The sequence below is a fragment of the Lemur catta genome, chromosome 1 (assembly GCF_020740605.2).
Source record: "Lemur catta isolate mLemCat1 chromosome 1, mLemCat1.pri, whole genome shotgun sequence".
Taxonomy (NCBI): Eukaryota; Metazoa; Chordata; class Mammalia; order Primates; family Lemuridae; genus Lemur; species Lemur catta.
The window spans coordinates 55802658-55827812 of NC_059128.1; the positions used below are offsets into that span (position 1 = coordinate 55802658).

At 35.6% G+C, this 25155-nt stretch overlaps 1 protein-coding gene across 4 annotated transcripts in view; it reads left to right on the forward strand.

Moving 5' to 3' along the window:
- Positions 1–25155, forward strand: part of RALGAPA1 (Ral GTPase activating protein catalytic subunit alpha 1) — a 218785-nt gene that overhangs the window by 153738 nt on the left and 39892 nt on the right. For all 4 annotated transcript variants that reach the window (XM_045568583.1, XM_045568592.1, XM_045568564.1 and 1 more), the window contains 2 exons: positions 3630–3753; positions 14048–14203. In XM_045568583.1, the coding sequence (XP_045424539.1) occupies positions 3630–3753; positions 14048–14203 (280 nt within the window). The remainder of the gene's footprint in view (positions 1–3629; positions 3754–14047; positions 14204–25155) is intronic.

A 25155-nucleotide genomic window follows, 5' to 3' on the forward strand; every position in this document is an offset into this window, starting at 1 on the left:
GCTAGAGTGCAGTGGTACAATCATAGCTCACTGCAGCACCTCAAACTCCTGGGCTCAAGCAATCCTCCTGCCTCAGCCTCCCAAGTAGCTGACACTACAGGCGTGAACCACCATGCCTGGCTTCTTTTGCTTGCTCTGAGTTTAGTTGCTCTTCTTTTTCTATTTTCCTAAAGTGGAAGGTTTGGTTATTGGTATGAAAGCTTTTCTTTCTTAAAATAGGCATTTAGATCTGTAAATTTCCTAATGAGCACTGCTTACCTGCATGCCATCAGTTTTGGTATATTGTATTTTTATTTTCATTCATCTCTATGTATTTTCTATTTTCCATTGAGATTTATTCTTTGACCCATTGGTTATTTGGGAGTGTGTTGTTTCATTTACATACATTTGTGAATTTCCCAAATTTTCTCTTGTTGATTTCTACTTTCATTCCATTGTGGATAGAAAATATACCTTGCATGATTTCAATCCTTTTAATTTTTTAAGGATTATTTTATAGCCTCCATATAGTCTGTCCTGAAAGAGATGTCATATATGCTTAAGAAGAATGAATTTTCTGCTACTATAGGTTAGAATGTTCTAAAGATGTCTGTTAAGTCTAGTTGGCTTATACTGTTGTTCAAGTCTTCCATTTCCTTTAATATTTTCTAGATATTCTGTCGATTATTGAAAATGGGATATTAAAGTCTCCAGCTATTATTGTGGAAATGTCTATTTCTGCCTTCAATTCTATCTTGGTTTTGTATCATGTATTTTGGGGCTCTGTTGTTAGATGCATATACATGTGTTTGTAATTTTTATATCTTCCTGTTAGATTGAGCTTTTGTGATGAATTGTATCTCTTTATCGCTAACTTTTTTTGTTTTAAAGTCTAATATTACTCTCGTTCTCTTAGATTTTGTTTGTATGGTATTGTTTTCCATTCATTTGACTTTCAACTTTGCATCTTTGAATCAAAAATACATTGATGGTGGTTGTTGTGGGTTTAGTCATTTGTTATTTTCTAGCTTCCCCACAGTATGTAGCCTCTAATCTCCCTGCTCAGATTTTTAAAAAATGTTTTTCAGCCTGGTTATTTAGGGTTCTTCCTTGATTTGATGTCACCTACTTACTGACCAAAGTTTGTGCTTTAGTCCCCTTAGCCAGTTAGATTTATATTGTTTACTATTGGATGTGTGTGCCTTTTAGGCTGTTCAGAGTGTTTCTGTTTTTATCTCCTACATTTACCCATATATTAATAGCTTGAAATTTCACTCTCTGACCGCCACAAAGAGGGTACAGTCTTAGGCATGCACAGGTTTTCATACTACCAGAAATTACTAGATGTTATTTTTAAGTCTTGGCTTCCTAGGAGTTGATCCTGAGTTCAAATAGGGTATTATTCAGTGCCAATGAGGCTTTACCTTGTGTTGATGGTAGGTCTCTATGTGACTTTGGGGATGCTTTCATGTCTGTCCTACATCTTATTCTAATTGTTCCTGACAGGTTGTAGCCTAGTGCATGTACACAGGCTATGTGACCTCCACAATTGACTGTGATCCCAAGAAGGGCTCTTCTTTGCTGTCCCTTTTCCTGATTCTCTCTAGTAAACTTCTGGCTGCTTTGCTCTTTTGGTTGTGCCAGCTTCTCTTAGCTGCTTACCTCCCAGCTCTGTTCCACATAAAGGTAGTCCCCTGAGGTAGAACTGCTGCAGAGTTCTTTGTCCTTATTACCTGCCTTTCACCCTGGGCAGAACCGGTCTGTTACTATACCTGAGATGGGGTCAGGGACCAGCTTTTCCTGGAGTGACACCTTCACTCTGTAAGTGGACGCTCGGGAGGGGTTGGTAGTCCCTGGTCTTCTCAGCTTGTTCTTCCTAGTAGAATCTCCACACCGTGAGCAAGTTGGAATGGGGAAGATTGGGACCATCCAGCCTTTCATGCTTGGAGATTCTTCTGTAAGAGAGGGGCTAAATGAGGGAAGGGAGATCTGGTCTTCTCAGCCACACTTACCTAGAATAGAGCTTCTGTAATACAGGGTTGGGGAAGAATGAGAAATATCTACGGTAACCTGCCTCTTCCAAGGTGAAACCACAGCCCTAGACTGGGAACTGGAAGAGAAAGGGAGCCTCTGTCTTCTAGGCCTGAGTAGAATGCCCTGGGTCGAACTTTGGCAACATAGTGCTGATGGGGTAGGGTAAGGGAGCAGTTTGCCACTCATATGTTGAAAACTCTATTCCTACCAAGATTCAGTAAATTTTCTTGAATGAATGTTTCCCCATTTGCTGTATGACTTTAGGACAATATCCAGAGACTTTAAATGACATTCATTTTCAACAGTCAAGTCACATTTTACTTAGGAGAAAGGCCACATAGATCTTTATTCTGTAATTCCAGAAGTCTCCCTCACCCCCAAATTCTATTTTACTACTTACTAGATTATCCTAATGACACATTGGGCATGCTGAAAGTCTGTGTATGTGTTTACCACCTAAAGTAAAATATTCCCATTATTGAAAAAGCAGCTAAAACACCCTTCTCAGTGATACCGAAACCCACAGTCATGATTTGGCAATTTCTTCAAGATATACTGGAAAATACAGTCGTCAGACTAAATTTTTTTAAATAACTTTAGTTCTTATTTACTTGTTGGTTGTGGTTTGTTTTTTTAATCCCTACATGGTGTAGCAGTGAAAACTTTACTTCTGTTCATAAAGTTTGTTAACCCATGCTTTGTTAAATCAACCTACACCAAACGTAGTATGTTCTAGTTAACTTGGAAAGCCAAATTTCAAACTAGAAATTTGCTTTTATGAACTTTTAAATTTATAAAAAACTAAAAATGTCTAAGAACTTGGCAATTACTCCTTACAGTTTTATGTTTGTATACCATCATTTGCTACATAATGATGTTTCTGTCAGGAACCGGACCACATATATGATGGTGATCCTGTAAGATTATAATACCTTATTTTTACCATAACTTTTGTGTGTTTAGCTACATAAATACTTACTATATCATTTTTTACAGTTGCCTACAGTATTCAGCACGGTAACGTGCTACACAGTAACGTGTAGCCTAGGATACAGTAGCCTATGCCATGTAGGTTTGTGTAGGTACGCTCTATGATGTTCACACAATAGAATGCCTAACATGTTTCTCAGAACATATCCTTGTTCTTAAGTGACACATAACTGTATACATTTCTTTTTCTGTGTTGTAAGTACTCTGAAGGAATGCATCATTTCTTGCTCATCTCTGTACTCCCATTTATTTAACCCTGGGATTCAGTCACATCGTGCAACACACAACTCTTCAGATGTTTTATGCATTCACACCTATGTGTCTGTCCTTCTTCATACTCTTTTTCTTCATTTACTAAATCTTTCTTACCTTCACCTAACTCAATATTATCTTATTTTTTAAGTTTCTTTTTGTTTCTACAGTCAGAATTATATCTTTCTTTTGTTCCAATGGCAATTTTGTAACTTTTATAATTTTTTACTTGTATTTATTTGTCTCCTGTAGATGATAAGATTTTAAGTCTTTTTATCTTTTTATTGCCACATACTTTGTACATAGAACTTAATTATTGGGTGAATGAATGTATAAATTAATGATTAAATGAATGGTGTAATCTTGTTTTACAGCCGAGAGACACACAAGATTGCAGTATTTTATGTTGCTGAAGGACAAGAGGACAAACACTCCATTCTCACCAATACAGGAGGAAGTCAAGCTTATGAGGATTTTGTAGCTGGTCTTGGTTGGGAGGTATTGTTTTTAAATATTTGAAATATCATTTTATTTCTCTTTGGAAGCAGAGGGTTTTTTTTTCCTTTCTAGTTTATTTTAGGAACATTATTTTAGGAGATACAACAACTTAACAATGGGTTTGTTATTGTTTCTGCATTACATCTCATCTACAAATATAGCAACAGTTGGTACTTCGAAAGGAAAGATGTTTCATAAGACAATATATTGTCAAAGAGTACTAAACTCATAGGTTTACTAGATCTAGATTTTCCTTACAGCTGTGACCACTAGACTGGTGTTCTTTAAACTGAGACCTTAGGGCTAAACTAAAGGTTTCCAGGGTCACATAGGCACACTTAGTTTGGATAAAATTAGCCTCCAGGTCCTCAACTTTACTAAATGCCAGTGAACCCTTCTACAGTCTCTTGCCTCCCCTTTTCTGTTCTTTACTTTGTAAAAGAAAGGCTACTTACCCACCCCAAATCCCACATTGTCCCAGAGGGGTTTCGCACCAATAAAAGAAATAATCCAAGAGGGTTTACTTTTAAGAGCAAAGCAAGAAATATTAAAAGATATTGTACTTTATATGTCCTGTCAGCCAACTCATGTCAAGGTTCCTGTACCATATCTGTATTTCTTAGAATTATAACTCAGAAGCTAGGTATTTGTCATAGGAGTTTGTAGTAATATGTTTATTTGAATTGAGAAATGAAGTTATAGACATGTTCTAACAAAGTCAATCTGAAGGCCAGGCATGGTGGCTCACACCTACAGTCCTTGCACTCTGAGAGGCTGAGGCAGGAGGAACCCTTGAGGGCAGGAGTTTGAGACCAGCCTGAGCAAGAGTGAAAGCCCGTCTCTACTAATAATACAAAAAATTAGTTGGATAGGCAGGCATGTACCTGTAGTCCCAGCTACTTAGGAGGTTGAGGCAGGAGGATTGCCTGAGCCTAGGGGTTTGAGATTGCTGTGAGCTATGATGATACCACTGCACTCTGGCCTGGGCAACAGAGCAAGACTATCTCAAAGAAAAAGAAAGAAAGAAAGTGAATCTGATGTGGCTGATTGGTTTATCCTTAAGTTAATACCAGATATTTTATGTATATTGAATCTGTAGCTCCAAGATTTTGATGAAAATATATTTAAAAGACATATAGATAACTTATAGTACACAGGAAATTTAAATTTTTATCGATACGTAATATACGTATTTATGAGGTACATCTGATATTTTGAGAGCTTGTTTGGAGATTCTAGCAGGGGAGCACAGCTACTCATATACCCTTGACCGAAGAACAGTCCTCCTCTATTGGGGAAGGTCGTCCTCTTCAACCGAGCACGCAGCTTCAGGAGGGATGCACATGGAGCAGTGAGGGAGGAAGGGGACACCCGCCTAGCCAGCCAGATCAGCCAAAGCAACCCTGGCGATCAATGGGGTGACAGATGTTGCAGCCAGATCGCCCTCACATCCATATCTGATATTTTGATACATGCATACAGTGTGTAATGATGATCACTTCAGGGTATTTAGGATATCCATCACTTCAAACATTTATCATTTATTTGTGCTGGGAACATTTAAGATCTTCTAGCTGTTTTGAAATATATGATATATTGTTAAATATAGTCACCCCACTGTGCTATCAAGCACTAGAACTTATTCCTTCTATCTGTTTTTGTACCCATTAACCAACCTCTCTTTATCCCTCCCACTTACCAGCCTCTGATAACTATCATTCTACTCTTTACCTCCATGAAATCAACTTTTTTACCTCCCACATTTGAGTGGGAACATGCACTATTTGTCTTTCTCTGCCTGGCTTATTTTGCTTAACATAATGACTGCCATTTTCATCCATGTTGCTGCAAATGACAAGATTTCATTCTTTGTTATGGGTTAATAATATTCCATTGTGTATATATACCACATTTTCTTTATCCATTCATCTGTTGATGGACACTTAGGTTGATTCTATATCTTTGCTATTGTGACTGATGCTGCAGTAAACATGGGGTTACAGATATCCCTTTTTTGATATATTGATTTCCTTTCCTTTGAATAAATGTCCAGTAGTGGGATTATTGGATTGTGTTAACCTGCTGTTTTGAGTTACTTAAGCTATCTGGCCTCTTTGCTTATTTGTCAAAGGTAATATACTTTTTTACCCAACAGAGATGATATGAAGTTCAGTTGAGATTATGTATGTCAAAATGCTTTGATAAGTATAAAAAAATCCTAAATAGATTTTCTGTTTAAAAAATTCATAAAAGTATTAGTAAAAGTGAGGGAGACATGAAAAAGAAGAACAAACTGAGATGGCTCACACTTCCCTGATTTCAAAACTTACTACAGAGCAATGCTAATTGAGATGATGTAGTAGTGCTGGCATAAGAATAGAGTTGTAAATCAATGGCATAGAATTGAGAGTCCAGAAATAAACCCACACATCTATAGTCAACTGGTTTTGAGAAGGGTGCCAAGACCATCCAATGGAGAAAAGATAATCTTTTCAACAAATGGTGCTGACACAACTAGAAAGCCATATGCAAAAGAATGAAGTCAGACCCTTATCTCATACCATATACAAAAATTAACTCAAGTGGGTCAAAGATCTAAATGTAAGACTTAAAATTATAAAACTTTAGAAGAAAATATAGGGGTAGATCTTTGTGATTTTGGATATTGCAAAGGATTTTCAGATAAGACACAAAGCATGAGCAAGAAAGGAAAAATAGATAATTGTACTTCATCAAAATTAAAACGTTTGTGCTTCAAGGGACACCATCAACAAAGTGAAAAGATATCCCACAGAATTGGAGAAAATAATGGTAAATGATATATCTAATATATCATTTACAGCAACAGTATCTAGAATATACAAAGAACTCATACAAATCAATGATTAGAAGACACCTAATTTTTTAAAATGACCAGAGGACCTAACTAGACAATTCTACAGAGAAGATATATAAATGGCCCATAAGCACACAAAAAGATGTGAAACATCATTAGCTATCAGGGGAATGCAAATCAAAACCATAGTGAAATATCATTTCACACCCAGTAGGATGGGTAGAATCAAAAAGTCAGGTAACATACAACTATAAGGTAGGATTTGGAGCAATCTGAACCCTCATGCACTGCCAGTGGGAATGTAAAATGGTGCATTCACTGTGGAAAACAGTCTGGCAGTAGAGTTGCCATATGACCAAACAGTTCCACTCCTAGGTATATACCTAAGAGAAATGAAACTGTATGTCCACACAAAAACCTATAGTGAATGTTTATAGCAACATTATTCATAATAGCAAAATGGTTGAAACAACCCAGATGTCTATCAGTGAATGAGTGGATAAACAAAATATGGTATATCCATACAATGAAGTATTATTCAGCCATATAAAGGAATGAAGTGATGATACATGCTTTAAGACTGAGGAATGACATGTTAGTGAGTTTTCTGGGTTTTCTTTTTGCCTCATATATCCCAAACTTGGAGCTGAAGAAGCCAGCAACCTAGAAACACCAACAGGCACAGACAAAAAAAAAAAAAACAAACAAACACCCCAACAAAAGCTTGTTCTTTCTAGCCAAAGGATCAAGAAAGGAGTCCCCTAAAAAGATTCCCCCCCCAAAAAAAAATTAGACAATAACCACTGTACTTTAGCCAAACACAGAAAATACTTTGACCCTATCCCCACCCCTGACAGCAAAGTTCAAGTAGGAAGCCTAGACTTCCATCTTCATGAGGCTGTAATAAGGTGTCCCCAACACCACACTGGGATAGTATCAGATAGTGTCAGAGAAGGCCACGTAGGTAGAAAGCCAAGACTTCCATGTCCACTGGTTGATAATGAGTCTTCCATCCACACCACAAACCCAGTGTCATTGGAGACTACATGGGAATCCTAGAATTCTGTCCCCACTCAACAGTAATGAGATAACCCTCCCCATCTCCACTGGGGTAGTTCAGAAGAGGCTTTGTGGAGAATTAGGACTTTTACAATTACCCAGTAATAATGAGGCCACCCTTACCAATGTGTCAGTGGTCACCATATAGGAAGCCAGAACTCCTGTCTCCACTTAGCAGTAATAAGGATTTTCCCCATGTCCCAGGTGTCAAGTTGAGTAGGGAACCTGTACTTCTACCTCCACTTGGCAGTAATGAGGCAGTACTTTCTTCCCATCACCCTCCCCCACCCTTTTCCCTGTTAGAGCAGTATCTTAAAACAACCAGCTAAAATAAAAATTTTAAATAAGATCCAGAGTTTCATGAAAATGTCCGAGTTTCAGTCAAAACTCATCATACCCAAAACAAGGAAAAGCTCAAACTGAAAAAAAAATAAAAAATAAAAAAGCAGATCCCAGTGACAAAGGTGTTTAAGCAATAGTGATAGAAATAGCACATTGAGCAATTAGGAACACAGTTGAAACAAATGAAAAACAGAAAATCTCAGCAAAGAAATAGAAAATATAAAGAACAACCAAATGGAAATTTTAGAACTGAAAATACAGTAACTGAAATAAAAAGCTCAATAGCTAGGCCTAACAGCAGAACAGAGTGGGGATGGAGGTATAGAAGAGAAAGAATCAGCAAACTGAAAGATAAAACAGTAGAAATTAGTCTGAACATCAGAGAAAATAAACTTAAAAACAATGAACAGAGCGTCAGGGACTATATATAACAAAAGATCTAACATTCCTGTTATCTGAGTCCAAGAAAAAGAGAAAGAAGCTGAGTCTGAAAAAATACTTGAAGAAACAATGGCTGAAAAGCTCCCAAATTTGGCAAAACATAAAGCTCTATAAAGCTTATGATTGTATGTTCAAAAAGCTGTGTGAAACCCAAGCAGGATAAATCAAAAAAAGTCTATTTTACACACATTATAGTTTAATTTTTTAAAACTAAAGACCAAAATGTCTTGAAAGCCTCCAGAGAAAAAAATGTACCTTATTTGGAGGGGGAAAACAATTATTAGGTTATTAAGTATGAAATGTCTGATTTCCTTAAATACTAAGTTTAACAGTTAATATCTCTGACATTTCACTTTGACACTTCTTGTTTTATTTTTATTGTGAAGGTGCATTCTCATTCTTTCAAATGCATGGTTTGTGATTATCTTTCAAATTTTTTTAGAGCAGTTTTTGTAAAACCATGGATAAGTCAAAAATTCATGTTATTTTCAAATATAAGTTCCATCATGAAACCAATGCAGTGCAAACAGCTCAAAATATCAATGAAGTGTTTGGGAAGGATGTGGCTAATGAACACACAGTACTCAATGGTTTGAGAAGTTCCATTCTGGTGATTTTAGTCTTGAAAATGAGCCACGTGAGCAACCTGAGACCAAGGTGGATAATGATGAGCTGAAAGCTATAGTGGAAATGTATCCGTCTCAACCTACACATGAATTAGCAACAAGGTTTGACGTTACTATTCCAACAGTGTTGGACTATTTGAAACAAATGGGCAAGGTAAAAAAAGCTGGATAGATGGGTACCACATGAATTAAATGAGTGTCGGAAGAGAAATTGTCTCGAAGCTTGCCTTTCTTTGCATTTATGACATAAAGGTGAACCATTTCTACACTGTATTGTTAAATATGATGAAAAATGGATTCTTTTTGACAATCCCAAGCATTCGGCACAATGGTTGGATAAAAATGAAGTGCCAAAACACAGCCCAAAACCGAATATTCATCAAAGAAAGTTAATGGTGTCTGTTTAGTGGGTCAGCACTAGTATTATCCACTACAGTTTCATGAAGCCTGGTCAGTCAATTACAGCAGATGTCTGCTGCAACCAGTTGAACAAAATGATGAGGATATTTACCATCAAGCAGCAAAGACTGGTCAATAGAGGCAGGCCAATTCTCTTGCAAGACAATGCCTGACCACATTAACGCTGCTCAAACTACAGAGGCTGGACTTAGAAACTCTCTGTCATCCACCGTATTCACCAGACCTTGCACCAACTGACTACCACTTCTTCCAGGCTTTGGACCACTTCTTGCACGGAAAAATACTCAGTTCTCAACAAGCTGTGGAAACTACCTTTCTTGATTTTATCACCACTCACTCTCCAGGCTTCTTCACTGCTAGAATAAACAAGCTGCCATTAAGATGGCAAAACTGTGTCAATAGTTTAGGCACGTACTTTGATTATTTGTACTGCTTCTTGTTTGAGATATAATAAACTAAACTTTTTATTTGAAATTGGACATGTCATATTTAATGACCTAGTAGAATGATAGCACATTTCTCATCAGAAGCTGCGGGAGGGGGTGCTCAGAGGAAGTGGCATTAGTATTTTTCAAGTGCTGAAAGAAAGGAACTGTCAATCCACAATTGAAGAGCTAGCAAAAATATCCTTCAGGAATGAAGGGAAGGTCAGAACATTCTCAAATAAAGGAAAACTTAGAGAACTTGTTATCAGCAGACCTATCCTAAAAGAATCACTGACAGAAGTTCTTTTCACAGAAAGGAAATAATAAGGAGGAACTTTGAAACATCAGGGAGGAAGAGTGAGCATGGCAAGAAAAAAATGGGTAAATACAGTAGACTTTCCTTCTCATCTTAAGTTTTCTTAATTATGTTTGACAGTTGAAGCAAAAATTATAACAGAATTTCATGTGTGTCTGAATACAGTAGAGGAAATATTTATAACAATTATGTTACAAATGAGAAAGTAAAGAAACATACAGTAAGGTAGGGTGACTATATCAAACAAGTAAAATGACAGCACTAGTAGACTGTAAGTTACATATATATAGTGTAATACCTAGAGCAACCACTAAAAAGTATACAAAAAGGTACACTCAAAAAAATGATGGGCTGAGCACAGTGGCTCACACCTGTATTTCCAGCTACTCAGGAGGCTGAGGTGGGGAGATAGGTTGAACCCAGGAGTTCAAGACCAGCTTGGGCAATATAGCAGGATCCCATCTCAAAAAAAAAAAAAAAAGGTCAATAGAAATAGAATTCTGTGGGCACAGTAGTATACCCCTGTAGTCCCAGCTACTTAGGAGGCTAAGGCCGGAGGATCTCTTGAACCCAGGAATTTGAGGCCAGCCTGGAAAACATAGCGAGACCTTGTGTCAACAAAATAAATTTTTAAAGAGGAAAAGAAAAAAAAAAATAAAAAACAAATTCTAGAAAATGTTCAGAGTGGATTAAAAACCATGACTCACCTATGCGTTATCTAAAAGATACTAAAAGAAACTACCTTCAGATATATCCGTGTAAGCTAGTAGAAAGTAAAAGAATGGAAAAAATTATTTTGTGCAAACATTAGTCAAAGGAAAGCGAGAATGGTTACATTAATATTAGATAAAGTAGACTTCAGAGCAAAGAAAATGACCAGAGACAGAGGGACATTATATAATTATAAAAGAATCAGTTCACTAAAAAGACACAGCAATCATAAATTTATGTGTGTGCACCAAGCAAAAGAGCTGCAAAATAATGGAAACAACAGCTGATAGACCTGAAAGAAGAAATAGACAAATCTACAACTATAGTTAGAAATTTCAACACTTCTCAACAATTGAGAGAACTGGACAGAAAATCAGCCAACATATAGAAGAATTCAACAACAGTAACAACCAACGGGAACTAATCTACATTTATAGAATACTCCACCCAACAATTGCAAGATACACATTCTTTTCAAATGCCCACAAAACACCAAGGTATATCATATACTGGGTCATAAACCTCAACAAATTTAAAAGCATTGAGGTCATACAGTATGTTCTTCAACCGCAGTGGGATCAAACTTAAAATCATTAACAAAAAGAAAATAGGAAAATTTTCAAACACTTGGAAAGGTTTCTGATTCCATTTATATAGAATAACATTCCAGAAATATCAGTATCAAAGTGGAGAACAGATGAGTAATTGCCATGGGTTAAGGAGGGGATGGGTCAGGAGGGAAGTGGGCAACATGTGAGGGATCCTTGTGGTTGAAAATGTTTTGTTTCTTACTGTATCAATATCAGTATCCTGGTTGTGGTATAGTTTTACTTTGGGGGATTCTGGGTAAAGGGTACATGGGATTTTTTAAATTACTATTTCATGTTTTCCTGTGACTCTCCAGATGTTTAATTTTTTAAAAAGTAGAGATCAACACATTACAAAAAGTGTTTACAGCAAAGAAATACTAAATTGAGACTTTTCTCCTTTACATAATCAGACACTTGAAAGAGAATTGACTTGAAAGTAAATCAGGCTGGGCACGGTGGCTCACGCCTGTAATCCTAGCATTCTGGGAGGCCGAGGCGGGTGGATCATTTGAGCTCAGTAGTTGGAAACCAGCCTGAGCAAGAACAAGTCCCCATCTCTACTAAAAATAGAAAGAAAATTAGCTGGACAACTAAAAAATATATAGAAAAAATTAGCCAGGCATGGTGGCGCATGCCTGTAGTCCCAACTACTCAGGAGGCTGAGGCAGGAGGATTGCTTGAGCCCAGGAGTTTGAGGTCGCTGTGAGCTAGGCTGACGCCACAGCACTCTAGCCCAGGCAACAGAGTGAGACTTTGTCTCAAAAAAAAAAAAAAGAAAGAAAGTAAATCATTTTATTACTAAAACAAAATAAAACAAAAATTTTACACTAAGATACCGTTTGTCACCTATCAGATTAGTAAAGATCATAAAGTTTGATAATATATTTGAAAGGACATAAGAGAAACAGGCACTCTCATACATAGTTGGTACTGGCTATGGAGGGCAATTTGGTAGTGTATTTCAAAATTAGAAGTGCATGTGCCCTTTGACTGAAAATTTCATGTTTAACTATTGTCCACAGATTTCCTTTCACAAGTGGAACATGATATGTTCAGTGTTATTCACTGTAGCATTGACTGTAATAGCAAAAAATTGAAAAGAATCTAAATATCCTTCAAGTAGAGAACAAATTAAATTATTGTACCTCAATAAAATGAATGTATGTGAAGCCATGGAAACAAAAAAATGAGGAAGCTTGGTACTGAATATTTTTCAAGATATATTAATTACAAAAAGCAGTGTAGAATGCTACATATACATGTACTGTGGCACACAAACATACAAGAATTTGAGTATAGAGCCGGGCACAGTGGCTCACACCTATAATCCCAGCTACTCCGGAGGCTGAGGCAGAAGGAACACTTGAGGCCAGGAGTTCGAAACCAGCCTGGGCAACATAGCAAGACCCCCACCTCTAAAATAATAAAAAATAATTAGCCAGGTATAGTGGTACGCATCTGTAGTTGCAGCTAAAAAAGAAAAAAGAAAAGAATTGTATATGCAGAGAAAACTTTGGAAAGATACTTGAATTGCTTTCTGTGAGGAGAACTGAGTAGCTGCAGGTGAGAAATATAGAAGGAAGAATTTTAGTATACCTTTTTATACTTTTGAATTTCTAAATATGTAAATTTATTAGTGAGTCAAAAAAATAAATTAAAAAAACTAAGAGATGAGGCAATCTTATAATGCACAAAAACTAATGTGTCGATCACATTCAACCATTAGTAACTGATACTGATATTTGTTCCATTTACATGGTGCAGGGATTTGTTTTTGTAATTCTCAATTTTATCAGATATTCAGCTTTTATTATAGTAAAGTATATGCATAAATTGTCTTCTCTAAGTGGAGAGATACAGATGATTTTCAATTTTTCTTTTTTCTTTCCTATGTATCCCTCATTTTCTACAGTGAACACAAGTTTTTGGCTTCTATGCATCACGCAAGTCAGGGAATATAATCCAATGCAGTGACCCTGATATTATTGTGTGTTATATTTATAATCAGGAAGTAATGGTTTCAAAATCTTTGTACAGCTTAATTTGTTTTTTAAATGTAATTATAGTTAAGTTCTGTGTGTTTTCTTTTTGTTCCGAGTTATGTACAAACAAGGAAGCCAACTTTATGAGTAAATACAACACACCTAAATTTGATTATTTTATCAAATTAACGTTACTATTTTAACTTTTCTCCAAATCATTTCCAGATTTGATGTTTGCTCTCTGGCCTGGGGGTCCCCTTGTAATATACCATTAACACCTAGTAGCCTAACAAAAGATGCATAGGACACAGCAGTTGATTTCTTTCCTAATTAACTCCTACTAATTAGGGATCCTCAAATACTTTAGAAAAATGCAAGTGGGAACAGATCAGCTCTAACTAATAATTCTAGATTAAGTATTGGTTAATAACGTGCAAAAGACTTTATTTCCAATGTTTTTGTAAAGTGAGAAGTTTGAGTCTTTTCAATAGCATTTTTGAGTTTTGTTTAGTTGATTAATTTTATATGGCTCTTCATTGCTTCTAGATAAATCTTACAAACCATTGTGGTTTTATGGGAGGACTACAAAAAAACAAAAGCACTGGATTGACCACTCCATATTTTGCTACCTCTACAGTAGAAGTAATATTTCACGTATCAACAAGAATGCCTTCTGATTCTGATGATTCTTTGACCAAAAAAGTAAGTTCTGAGAAAAAAAGTACTTTAGAGTTAAAATCTTAGTAATTAAGAAAATTAATACATACATATGTAAGTAATCTATTAATAATTGATCAAGCACTATTTCTGGTTGTAGGGCTCTACTCTTCACCTAATACTGTTTTCAAAAACAAGATTGTTGTACAGCAAACTGTTTTCTTAAAGAACAAAGATGTAACTGAAAGTTACAGTCTTTTTATTTTTAATTTTATTGTATATATTCAAGTTTTACAACACCATGTTCTGGTATGCATATAGATAGTAAAATCGTTACTACAGTGAAGCAAAATTATGTATCTGTCCCATTACATACTTACTTTCTGTGTGTGACAAAAGCAGCTAAAATCAACTTATTTAACAAAAATCCCAAATACCATACCATTTTCGTAACTATAGTTCTCGTACATTAGATCCCACATATCTGCTACTTTGTATCCTCTGGCCTACTGGTCCCCCCGTTTCCTCCCTCTCCCCGCTACTCTACCCTTGGTAACCACTGTTTTATTATCTATCTCTGTATATTTGATCTTTTTTTAATGACTCTGTGTATAAGTGATGTCACACAATATTTTTCTTTTTGTGTCTGGCTTATTTCACTTAGCATAATGTCTTCTAGGTCATCCATGTTGTGGCAAATGGCAGGATCTCCTTTTTAAGGTTGTATAATATTCCATTGTGTATGTATACTACATTTTCTATATCCATTTGTCTATCAGTAGACAGTTTATTTCCATATCTTGGCTATTGTGAGTAATGCTACAGTGAACATAGGAGTGCAGGTATCTTTAGGAGCTGGTGATTTCATCTGCTTTGGGTATATCCCCAGAAGAAGGATTGATGGGTCAATTGGTAGTTCTATTTCTAATTTCTTTAAAAACCTCCATACTTTTTTCCATAATTGCTATGCCAGTCTATATTCCCACCAACAGTGTTCTGGGGTTCACTTTTCTCCACACCCTCAACATTTTTATGTTTTGTCTTTTTGGTAATAGCATCCTAACAGGTGTGAACATATATCTCACACCTGGTTTTAATCTGCACTTTTGTGATTAATGTGATGTTGGGCATCTTTTCATATACCAGTTGGCCATTTTTATGTCTTCTTTGAAGAAATGTCTATTCAGGTCCTTAGCGTATCCTTTAATCCGGTTATTTGTTTTTCTGTCATTGAGTTGTAAGATTGTTAAGCTTTAGATAATTAACCCCTTATCAGATAGGTAGTTTGCAATTTATATATATATAATTTATAAAGGATATGGTAGAATATATCAATTGATGGCCCACAGGTATTAAAACTTACACCACCATTTTGCTATAGCACACACAGGTATTTAGAAATCATTGTGGTGACTACAGAGATACCTCAGAGTATCAGTTGTATATGTTCAATCTGTATTTGGTTTTGTTAGTGAAAAACATTTTAAAAAGCAAAACCTTGTCCAACATTTCTTTCCTTTACCTTCTCTTCCTCCAATTTCTTCTCCTCAGTTTACAAAACTACTGCTAAATGTAACCCTAAGTCATTTTACTTAGTACTCTGTTGTCTGGTATCAAAGCTCTTCACATTTCATTAATAAGCTATGAAACAGTGTTATTCTCATACCCTTTTAAAAAGGAACTTCAGAACTCCTCTCAAATATTTTATAAGATTGGTAGACTACGCTTGATGCCTTTTGTTTACATTTTAGAATATTGGTGGAAATTGCTACTAAATAGGTAATGGCTGGAAAAACTGATGAGTGCTAATTAAATTGGAATGAGTAGTAGGGAGGGACGTAATTGATAAGCATAGGAAAGTATATTCAATAAAAAGTTTGCTACAGAACTTCTTGCCATATACTTCTTAGAAGTACAAGATGAACCATGAATACTGACAAGTAGATAATGATAATAAGATTGGAGTCAAGTAAAGCTTCATTAAACTTCAGTTTAAACCCTTTCTTCCATCAAGTCATTTTAAATCTGTATGAAAATAAGCCATATGCAAATTATAGACAGTTATAAGTATAGTATAAAAATAAGTAATTGTAATCATTGAGAATTTGGCAGTGACTCATATTTGCCATTATCATTTTCATGACTATGGATACAATTTTTAAACCCCAGAGAGAGTCTAAAATTAATTCTATATTACTATTCTACTATCCCACAATAGTGACTGTATTAGTAGTCAGTACTCTTTTTTTCCTTACATGTTTCTTTTTAAAATCTATTTTTAGATTGATAAATCTATTTTTAGATTGACAATTGATAAATTGTATATATAGTATACAACATGGTTTTATATATATATATATATATATACACACACACACACACACATGTGGAATGGCTAAATCAAGCTAATTAACATGCGTTACTTCACATACTTATTATTTGTTCCTGGTGAGAACACTTAAAATCTATTCTCTTAGCAATTTTCAAGTATACAATACATGGTTATAAACTATAGTCGCCATGTTGTACAACAGATCTCTTGAACTTATTCTTCCTGTCTAACTGAAATTTTGTATCCTTAGACCAACTGTTCTTCAATTCCAAACTCTCCCTTTTTGTCCCCCTCACATTTCCTAATAAGTCCTCCATAACCATAGATAGGTTCATGGAAACTGCAATGTATAATGAAACCAATTTTTTTTGTCATCAACAATAACAAAACCATCAAGGAAACAACATTGTTTGAGGGCCTGCTGTGTCTGGTTTTGCTTAAAATTTCAGTCTCTGAGAACCTATTAATGATGTTTAGGGAAAAGTTAACTGTACTTTCTACTTTTGTGAGTTCAACTTTTTTAGATTCCACATGTAGGTGAGATCACACATTCTTTATCTGTTTGTGCCTGGCTTACTTCACCAAGCATAATGTCCTCCAGGTTCATCCATGTTTTTGCAAATGGTAGAATTTTCTTTCTTTCTTTTTTTTTTTTAAGGTTGAATAGTATTTTATTTTGTATTTGTACTGCATTTTCTTTATCCATTCATCCATTCATGGACACTTAGATTGATTCCATATCTTGGTTACTATGAATAAGGCTGCAGTGAACATGGGCATGCAGATAACCTCTTTAACATACTGATTTTATTTCCTTGGGACATATACCCAGTAGTGGGATTTCTGGATTATGTAGTAGTTATAATTTTAATTTTTCAAAGAACCTCCATACTATTTTCTGTAATAGCTGTACTAATTTACATTCCCACCAACTGTGTACCAAAGTCCCCCTTTCTCCACATTTTTATCAATACATTACATTTTGTCTTTTTAATAATAGCTATTCTAATAAATGTGAGATGATATCTTACTGTGGTTTTAATTTATAGAAATTATTGGTATCTTAGATTTCAAACCTAAGAGCAGAACAAAGTAGATTATTTTTTTATTAAATGCTTTTTTAAATTAAAACTACATCAGGATATTTTTACTTCACTGTATTAAACCTGGTAATTATATGGTACTTGATACTTTATTCCTGTGACCTTTGTAGAAATGTCAAATAAATAAGATGTCTTATTTCCCTCAAAATAATTATGAGGTTTTGTTTTTAATTATTTACAAAGAAGTCTCTGAAGTGGATGTTTAAAAATCCCTTATAACAAATAGTACAAATTTTGGAGATGGTAACAACCTGTAAGAGTTGTTAAATGATTGAGGTCTAATTGAAGTTATACTCTGAAATGGTGAAATTTTTACAAACTAGATATATTGGAAAATTTTGAGAGATGAAACCTTGAATACCAATATTTTGTTTTATCTATAAGTATAGAAAGACTTTTTGTGGTAAAATGTATACAACATAAAATTTATCATTTTAACCATTTAAACCACTTTTTTAAAACTATTTTAACTACTTTATTGGCTTTAAGTACACTCACAGTTTTTTGCAACTATTACCACCATCCCTTTCCAGAACTGTTCAATTTCATTTGGTCCAAAATATTTTTAAATTTCTCTGGAAGTTTTTTCCTTTGACCTATGTGTTATTACAAGTGTGATGTTTTTTTGTTTTTGAGACAGAGTCTCGCTGTGTTGCCCGGGCTAGAGTGAGTGCCGTGGCGTCAGCCTAGCTCACAGCAACCTCAAACTCCTGGGCTTAAGCAATCCTACTGCCTCAGCCTCCCCAGTAGCTGGGACTACAGGCATGCGCCACGATGCCTGGCTAATTTTTTCTATATATATATTTTAGTTGTCCAGATAATTTCTTTCTATTTTTAGTAGAGACAGGGTCTTGCTCTTGCTCAGGCTGGTCTCGAACTCCTGACCTCGAGCGATCCACCCGCCTGGGCCTCCCAGAGTGCTAGGATCACAGGCGTGAGCCACCACGCCCGGCCACAAGTGTGATGTTTAATCTCCAAGTGTTTCAGGGTTTTCCAGCTGTCTTTGTGTTATTGATTTCTAGTTTAATTCCATTAGGGTCTGAGACCAGATATTGTATGATTTCTGTTCTTTTAAATTTGCTGTGGTGTGTGTGATAGCCCAGAATATGGTCTCTCTTGGTGAATGTTCCATGTGAGATTGAAAAGAATGTATAATATGTTGTTGCATGAAGTAGTCTATAGATGTCAATTAAACCTAGTTGATTGATGGTGGTATTGAGTTCAACTATTCCTAACTGAATTTCTGCCACTGAATCTGTCTGTTTTTGATAGAGGGGTGTTAAAGTCGCCAACTATAGTAGTGGATTTGTATATTTCTCCTTCAAGTCTGTCAGTTTTTGCCTCACATATTTTGATGGTCTGTTATTAGGCACATACACATTAAAGATTGTTACATCTTTTTGGAGTATTGTCTCCTTTATCACTGTGTAATGCCCCTTTTTATCCTTGATATCTTTCTTCGCTCTGATGTGTCTTCTGCCAGAAATTAATGTAGCTACTCCCACTTTCTTTTGATTGGAGTTAGCATGGTACATCTTTCTTTATCCCTTTACTTTTAATCTCTGTGTGTCTTTATTTACAGTGGGTTTCTTGTAGATAGTATTTTAGTCGTGTTTTGTTTTTAGCTCCACTCTGACAATCTCTTCTAATTGGTGTATTTAGAACGTTGACATTTAAAGTGATTATTGATATAGTTGATTAATATCTACCATATTTTTTAGTGTTTTCTATTTGTTGCCCTTGTTCTTCATTACTCTTTTTGTCTTTCTCACTTTGTATGCCTTTTCTGGGTTTTGTTTTGTTTTTCCTGAGACAGAGTATTGGCTCTGTAACCCCAGGTAGAGTGCAGTGGCGTCATTGTAGCTCACTGCAAACCTCTAACTCCTGGGCTCAAGTGATCCTCCTGCCTCAGCCTTCTGAGTAGCTGGGGAGTACAGGCACATGCCACCACACCCAGCTAATTTTTCTGTTTTTGGTAGAGACGGGGTCTTGCTCTTGCTCAGGCTGGTTTCCTCAGCTAGAACTCCTGAGCTCAAGCAGTCCTCCCACCTCAGCCTTCTAGAGTGCTAGGATTACAGGCTTGAGCCACCCCGCCCAGCCCCTTTTCTGGTTTCAATTGAGCGGTTTTATACAGTTAAATTTTCTCTCCTTTTTTAGCATATCATTTACACTTTTTTTTTAATGGTTGCCCAAGTTTTCATTTACCTTCACTTATTCATTCTCTGATGTTCTTCCTTTTATTACGTAGATCCAAGTATATGACCTATATTATTTTCCTTCTCTCTGAAGAACTTCTTTTAACACTTCTTGGAAAACAGGTCTACAAGCAACAAATTCCCTCAGTGTTTGTTCGTCTGAGAAAGTCTTTATTTTTCATTCACTTTTGAAGAATAATTTCGCAGGTACAGAATTCTGCATTGGCACATTGGCGGGTGTGGGGTGTTCTCTGAACACTTTCAATATTTCACTCTACTGTCTTCTTGCTTGCATGGTTTCTGGGGAGAAGTCAGAAGTAATTTGTGTCTTTGCTACTCTGTAGATATTTTTTTCCCTCTGGCTTCTTTCAAGAATTATTCTTTATCTTTGATTTGCTGAAGTTTGAATATGATATATGCCTAGTTATAGTTTTTTGGCATTTATCCTGCTTGATTGTTTTCTGAGCTTTCTGAATCTGGGTTTGGTGTTGGACATTAATTTTGGGAAATTCTCTGTCATTATTGCTTCAAATATTGAATTTGTTCCTTTCTCTCTTCTCCTTCTGGTATTCTTATTATGTGTATTTACATCTTTTGTAGTAGTCCTACAATTCTTACATATTCCGTTTTCTTTTTTTCAGCCTTTTTTCTCTTTGCTTTCTAGTTTTGGAGGTTTCTATTGAGATGCTCTCACACTCAGAGATTCTTTTCCTCCACTGCGTTCAGTCTACTGGTGAGCCATGAAAGACATTTTTCATTTCTGTCCCAGTGTTTTTTATCCCTAGCATTTCTTTTTAATTCTTTCCTAGAATTTTCATCACTGATTACATTATCTATCTGTTCTTCCATGTTGTCTTCTTTTTCCATTAGAGCCCTTAGCATATTAATCATAGTTGTTTTAAATTCCCAGTCTACTAATCCTTGGCACATCTGACTCTGGTTTTGATGCTTGTTCAGTTTCTTCGGACTATGTTTTTTCCCACTTAGTATGCCTTGTAATTTTTTGCTGAAATCCAGACATAGATATATTGGGTGAAAGGAACACTGTTAGGCCTGTAGTGGTATGGGGATAAGGTATGAGAGGAGGGGAAGCATTCTGTTGTCCCTTAATTAGGATTCAGTCTTTTGGTGAACATGTGCCCCTGGATTGTGGATTTCACCAGTGTTTTCCAGTTCCTCCCCACCCCTTAGGTGGGACAGGATGACTAGAGGGAGCTGGAGTTGGGTATTTTTTTTCTCCCAGGTAGGTTAGGCTCTAGTAAATTAGTTTCTCCTGAGGGCAGGCCTTTTTAAGAAGAGGTGCTTTAGTGTATTTTTAATAATTGCTTTTCCCTTCCCCCTCCCTGAAGCCTCACTGGGAAGACCTGGTAGAGCACCTAGAAATAAAACTTACAAAAGTTGGGGTGGTCCCCGTATGACTAGTTCCTTGGAGTTTCCTTTTTTTTGGTTTTAATTTTTTTTTATTTCAGCATATTACAGGGGTACAAATGTTTAGGTTATGTATATTGCCCTTGCCCCACCTGAGTCAGAGCTTCAAGCATGTACCGCACCCATTAGGTGTGTAAATACCCATCCTCTCCTCCCCACTCCCATCTGCCCAACACTCGATGAATTTTATTACTATATGTGCACTTAAGTGTTGATCAATTAATACCAATTTGATGGTGAGTACATGTGGTGCTTGTTTTTCTATTCTTGGGATACTTCACTTAGTAGAATGGGTTCCAACTCTATCCAGGATAATACAAGAGGTGCTAGATCACCATTGTTTTTTGTGGCTGAGTAGAACTCCATGGTATACATATACCACATTTTATTAATCCACTCATGTATTGATGAGCACTTGGGTTGTTTCCACATCTTTGCAATTGTGAATTGTGCTGCTATAAATGTTCTAGTGCAGATGTCTTTTTTATAGAATGTCTTTTTTTCGTTTGGGTAGAAGATGCCCAGTAATGGGATTGCTGGATTAAATGGTAGTTTTGCTTGTATCTCTTTGAGGTATATCTCCATATTGCTTTCCACAGAAGTTACACTAGTTTGCAGTCCCACCAGCAGCGTATGAGTGTTTCTATCTCTCTGCATCCACACCAGCGTTTATTATTGTTTTGGGACTTTTTGATAAAGGCCATTCTCAGTGGGGATAAGTGATATCTCGTGGTTTTGATTTGCATTTTCCTGATGATTAGAGATGTTGAGCATTTTTTCATATGTTACCCATTAGTCTATCTTCTTTTGAAAAGTTTCTATTCATGTCCTTTGCCCATTCCTTGGAGTTTTTAACTCTCAGATTTGTCTACACTGAACCTCCAGCAGTTCAGTTACAGTTCAGGTTTTCCTATACTGGCATTGGATTCCATGAAAGTTTCTGCTCATGAGTGTCTACTCCGATAAGCTGTGATTCTCCTCTCTCCAATTGAGTGGGGGCTGGGGAGAGCAGTTTTCCCTTTGACCTCACTTCTCTGATGGATCTAAGAATTGTTGATTTTTCAGTTGGTTTGGCTTTTTACTTGTTAGGACAAAGTGGTGACTTCTAAGCTCTTTATATGCTAGACTAGAAACTGGAAGACCCAGAATTTTTTTATTGTTCCAAACAGAAACTCTGTACACATTAAACAGTAATTCCACATTCCTCCCTCCACTTAGGCCCTGGTAACCTTTAATCTACTTTCTCTATGAATTTGCCAATTCTAGGCACCTCATATAAGTGAAATCATACAATATTTGTACTTTTGTGCCTCTCTTATTTTACTTAGCATGATGTTTTCAAGGTTCATTCATGTTGTAGCATGTGTCAGAATTTTATTACCTTTTATGACCAATAATCTAGTGTGTGTGTGTATCACATTTTGTTTATCCATTCATTTATTGAAGGACCCTGGGTTGTTTCTACCATTTGGCTATTATGAATAATACTGCAATGAATATTGATGTACAAGTATCTGTTTGAATCACTGTTTTCAAATTATTTGGGGTATATCTAGTAATTTTACTCCTAAGTTTATACGCAAAATATACCCAAAATTGTATGTTTAGCTTTCTGAAGGATTGTCAAACTGTTTTCCACAATAGCTGCACTATTTTACACTTCTGCCAGCAATGTATAAGGAGGGTTCCAGTTGTTCTCCATCCTTGCCAACGCTTATTATTTTCCATTTTTTAGGAAAATTATAGCCATCCTAGTAGGTGTGAAATGGTATTTTGTTGTGATTGTGATTTGCATTTCTCTACTAACTAATGATGTTGATCATCGTTTCATGTACTTACTGGCCATTTGTATATTTCTTTGCAGAAATGTCTTATTTTCTCAAGTAGTAATTTAAATCAATTTAAGTCTACTCTGTCAGTGTCAGACTAAGTTGAAACGTGTTTTAATTAATTCGATGTGTATGAATAATGTAGTCATGTAATAGCTCCTAATACTATCATTGTTCTTTAAGAAATGACAATCAACTTTTAAGTCCAGCAGAAAGGGAATATTTACCTGATCTCATAATTCAGTATAACTAGTCTAAACCTTCTCTTCGTAGACATTAAAAAAAAAACTTATAAGCATTGATTTCTCTATATACTGATTTTCCCTTTTCCCTATTTTCTGTGATTCCTGCCCTTAATCTGCTCCTTAGAGTCCTACTATATAAAATTTTTCTAAATAACAGGCTTATATTTTAGCTCTATTATAGAATCACTTTATTTTTAATAGGTTAAATGTTTAAACTTAATCATAGAAGCCAGTTGTCTTATAGCAGTTCTCCTTAATAAAAAAAATCACTTTCTGTATTGGTATTTTTTCTCCTGAATTTAATAAATTCCACATTAGTGGTAATAAGTTGAAGCCTAGAACATGTGTCCTATTACAAATGAACAATTGGATATCATTAGGTTGTCCCCCCTGTCCTTTGTACATATATCTTTAGGTGTGTTAATCCATTCAGTAGACACATTAATGAGCACTGGTTGAAGTGTAATATTGGAGGAAGTAAGGCTTGTTGACCTCGGCATGAAGTTTAATACCTCTAATTAAATTAGATAGTCGACAGTCAGTATAAAGAAATAGCCCTGCCTCTGGCAAGCAGAATTATTTATGACTCTGGTTCTTTGTTTTAAACTTGGTAGGAGAAAGTCATTTATATCCATTTTATAGAAACTAATTTTAGTTCTGACTTTTTATTTAAAATATTATTTGGTGATTTGTAAATTGTTTTTAAACATTTTATTTTCTCAGAATGGAAAGTAAATGTCCTTGGACCTATTGAAGTATAGCATTTTTATTTCTTGTGAAGAGAACTCTTTTCAAGGCTCAAGACAGTAGCAGCAGAATTTTTACAACATAGACTGTACTTTTTGAACAAATTAACCAAATAGTCTAGCAAAGTTTCTCTTAGAAATATTATACCACCATATCAAAAATCCTGATATAACCCCAGTCCAAGCCATGTGTTCTATAAATTATCTCTACCTGAGGAAGATTGATGGAAAATGGTTAAAAATAATTTCCACTTAACTGAGTGTATTCACCCCTAAAAATCAAAAGTGCTCCAGGCATTGGTATAAAGTGTTCACAGGAGCCTCTCTCATTTCCTCTATCTCCTTGTTCTAGCCACTTGCTGATACTTTGCTTCATAGATAGCTGAATCATCCTTTTAGAAGTTTGATGAAGATCAAGTTGAGATAATTGTAACATACTTAGTTGGACTCTCTAGTCTATCTTTCATTTCCTGGACCCCCCAAAAGAGGGGAAAGAAGCACTTTATTTAAGTCAGTTTCCTCTGAAATACTATTAGTGTAACAGACAGCATTTCATTTTCTGTCTTGAAATTTGGTCACAGTGGTTTCGCAAATAAATGAAACTTGTAGACCTGCTTGGTCTGATTTTAATTTTAAATAGAAATGAAATATAGGGTACTGTCCAAAGAACTGTATGTATGCTAAATGTAGTCTGGAAAATGAATTAAAAAAACAAATTTAAAGGATAATAAAATTGTTTTCATTATTTTAATAAAAGTCAAGTTCATAAACCTGTGAAATTATACCCATGGTTTCAGTCCCAAATATAACAATCAACCTTATAGAAGATAATTCTATTTTTTTATTGTAGGCTATGCCTTTAACCCCAATTTTTACAGATATACTCCTGATGACAAGAATAGAGGATAGAGAAACCAGAAAATATAAATGGTTCAGCACAAATTTATCTCACCACTATAAATGGTATAATTTGAATGGGATAGCAGTGACTTCTCATTGGGTGTACAATAAAATTCTAATTCTTACTATGGCCTTCAGTGCCCTACATGATTTGGCCACCTGCCTGCCTATCTTTCTGATCTCCTCTTCTGTCACTTTCCTGCCACAATTGGCCTCACT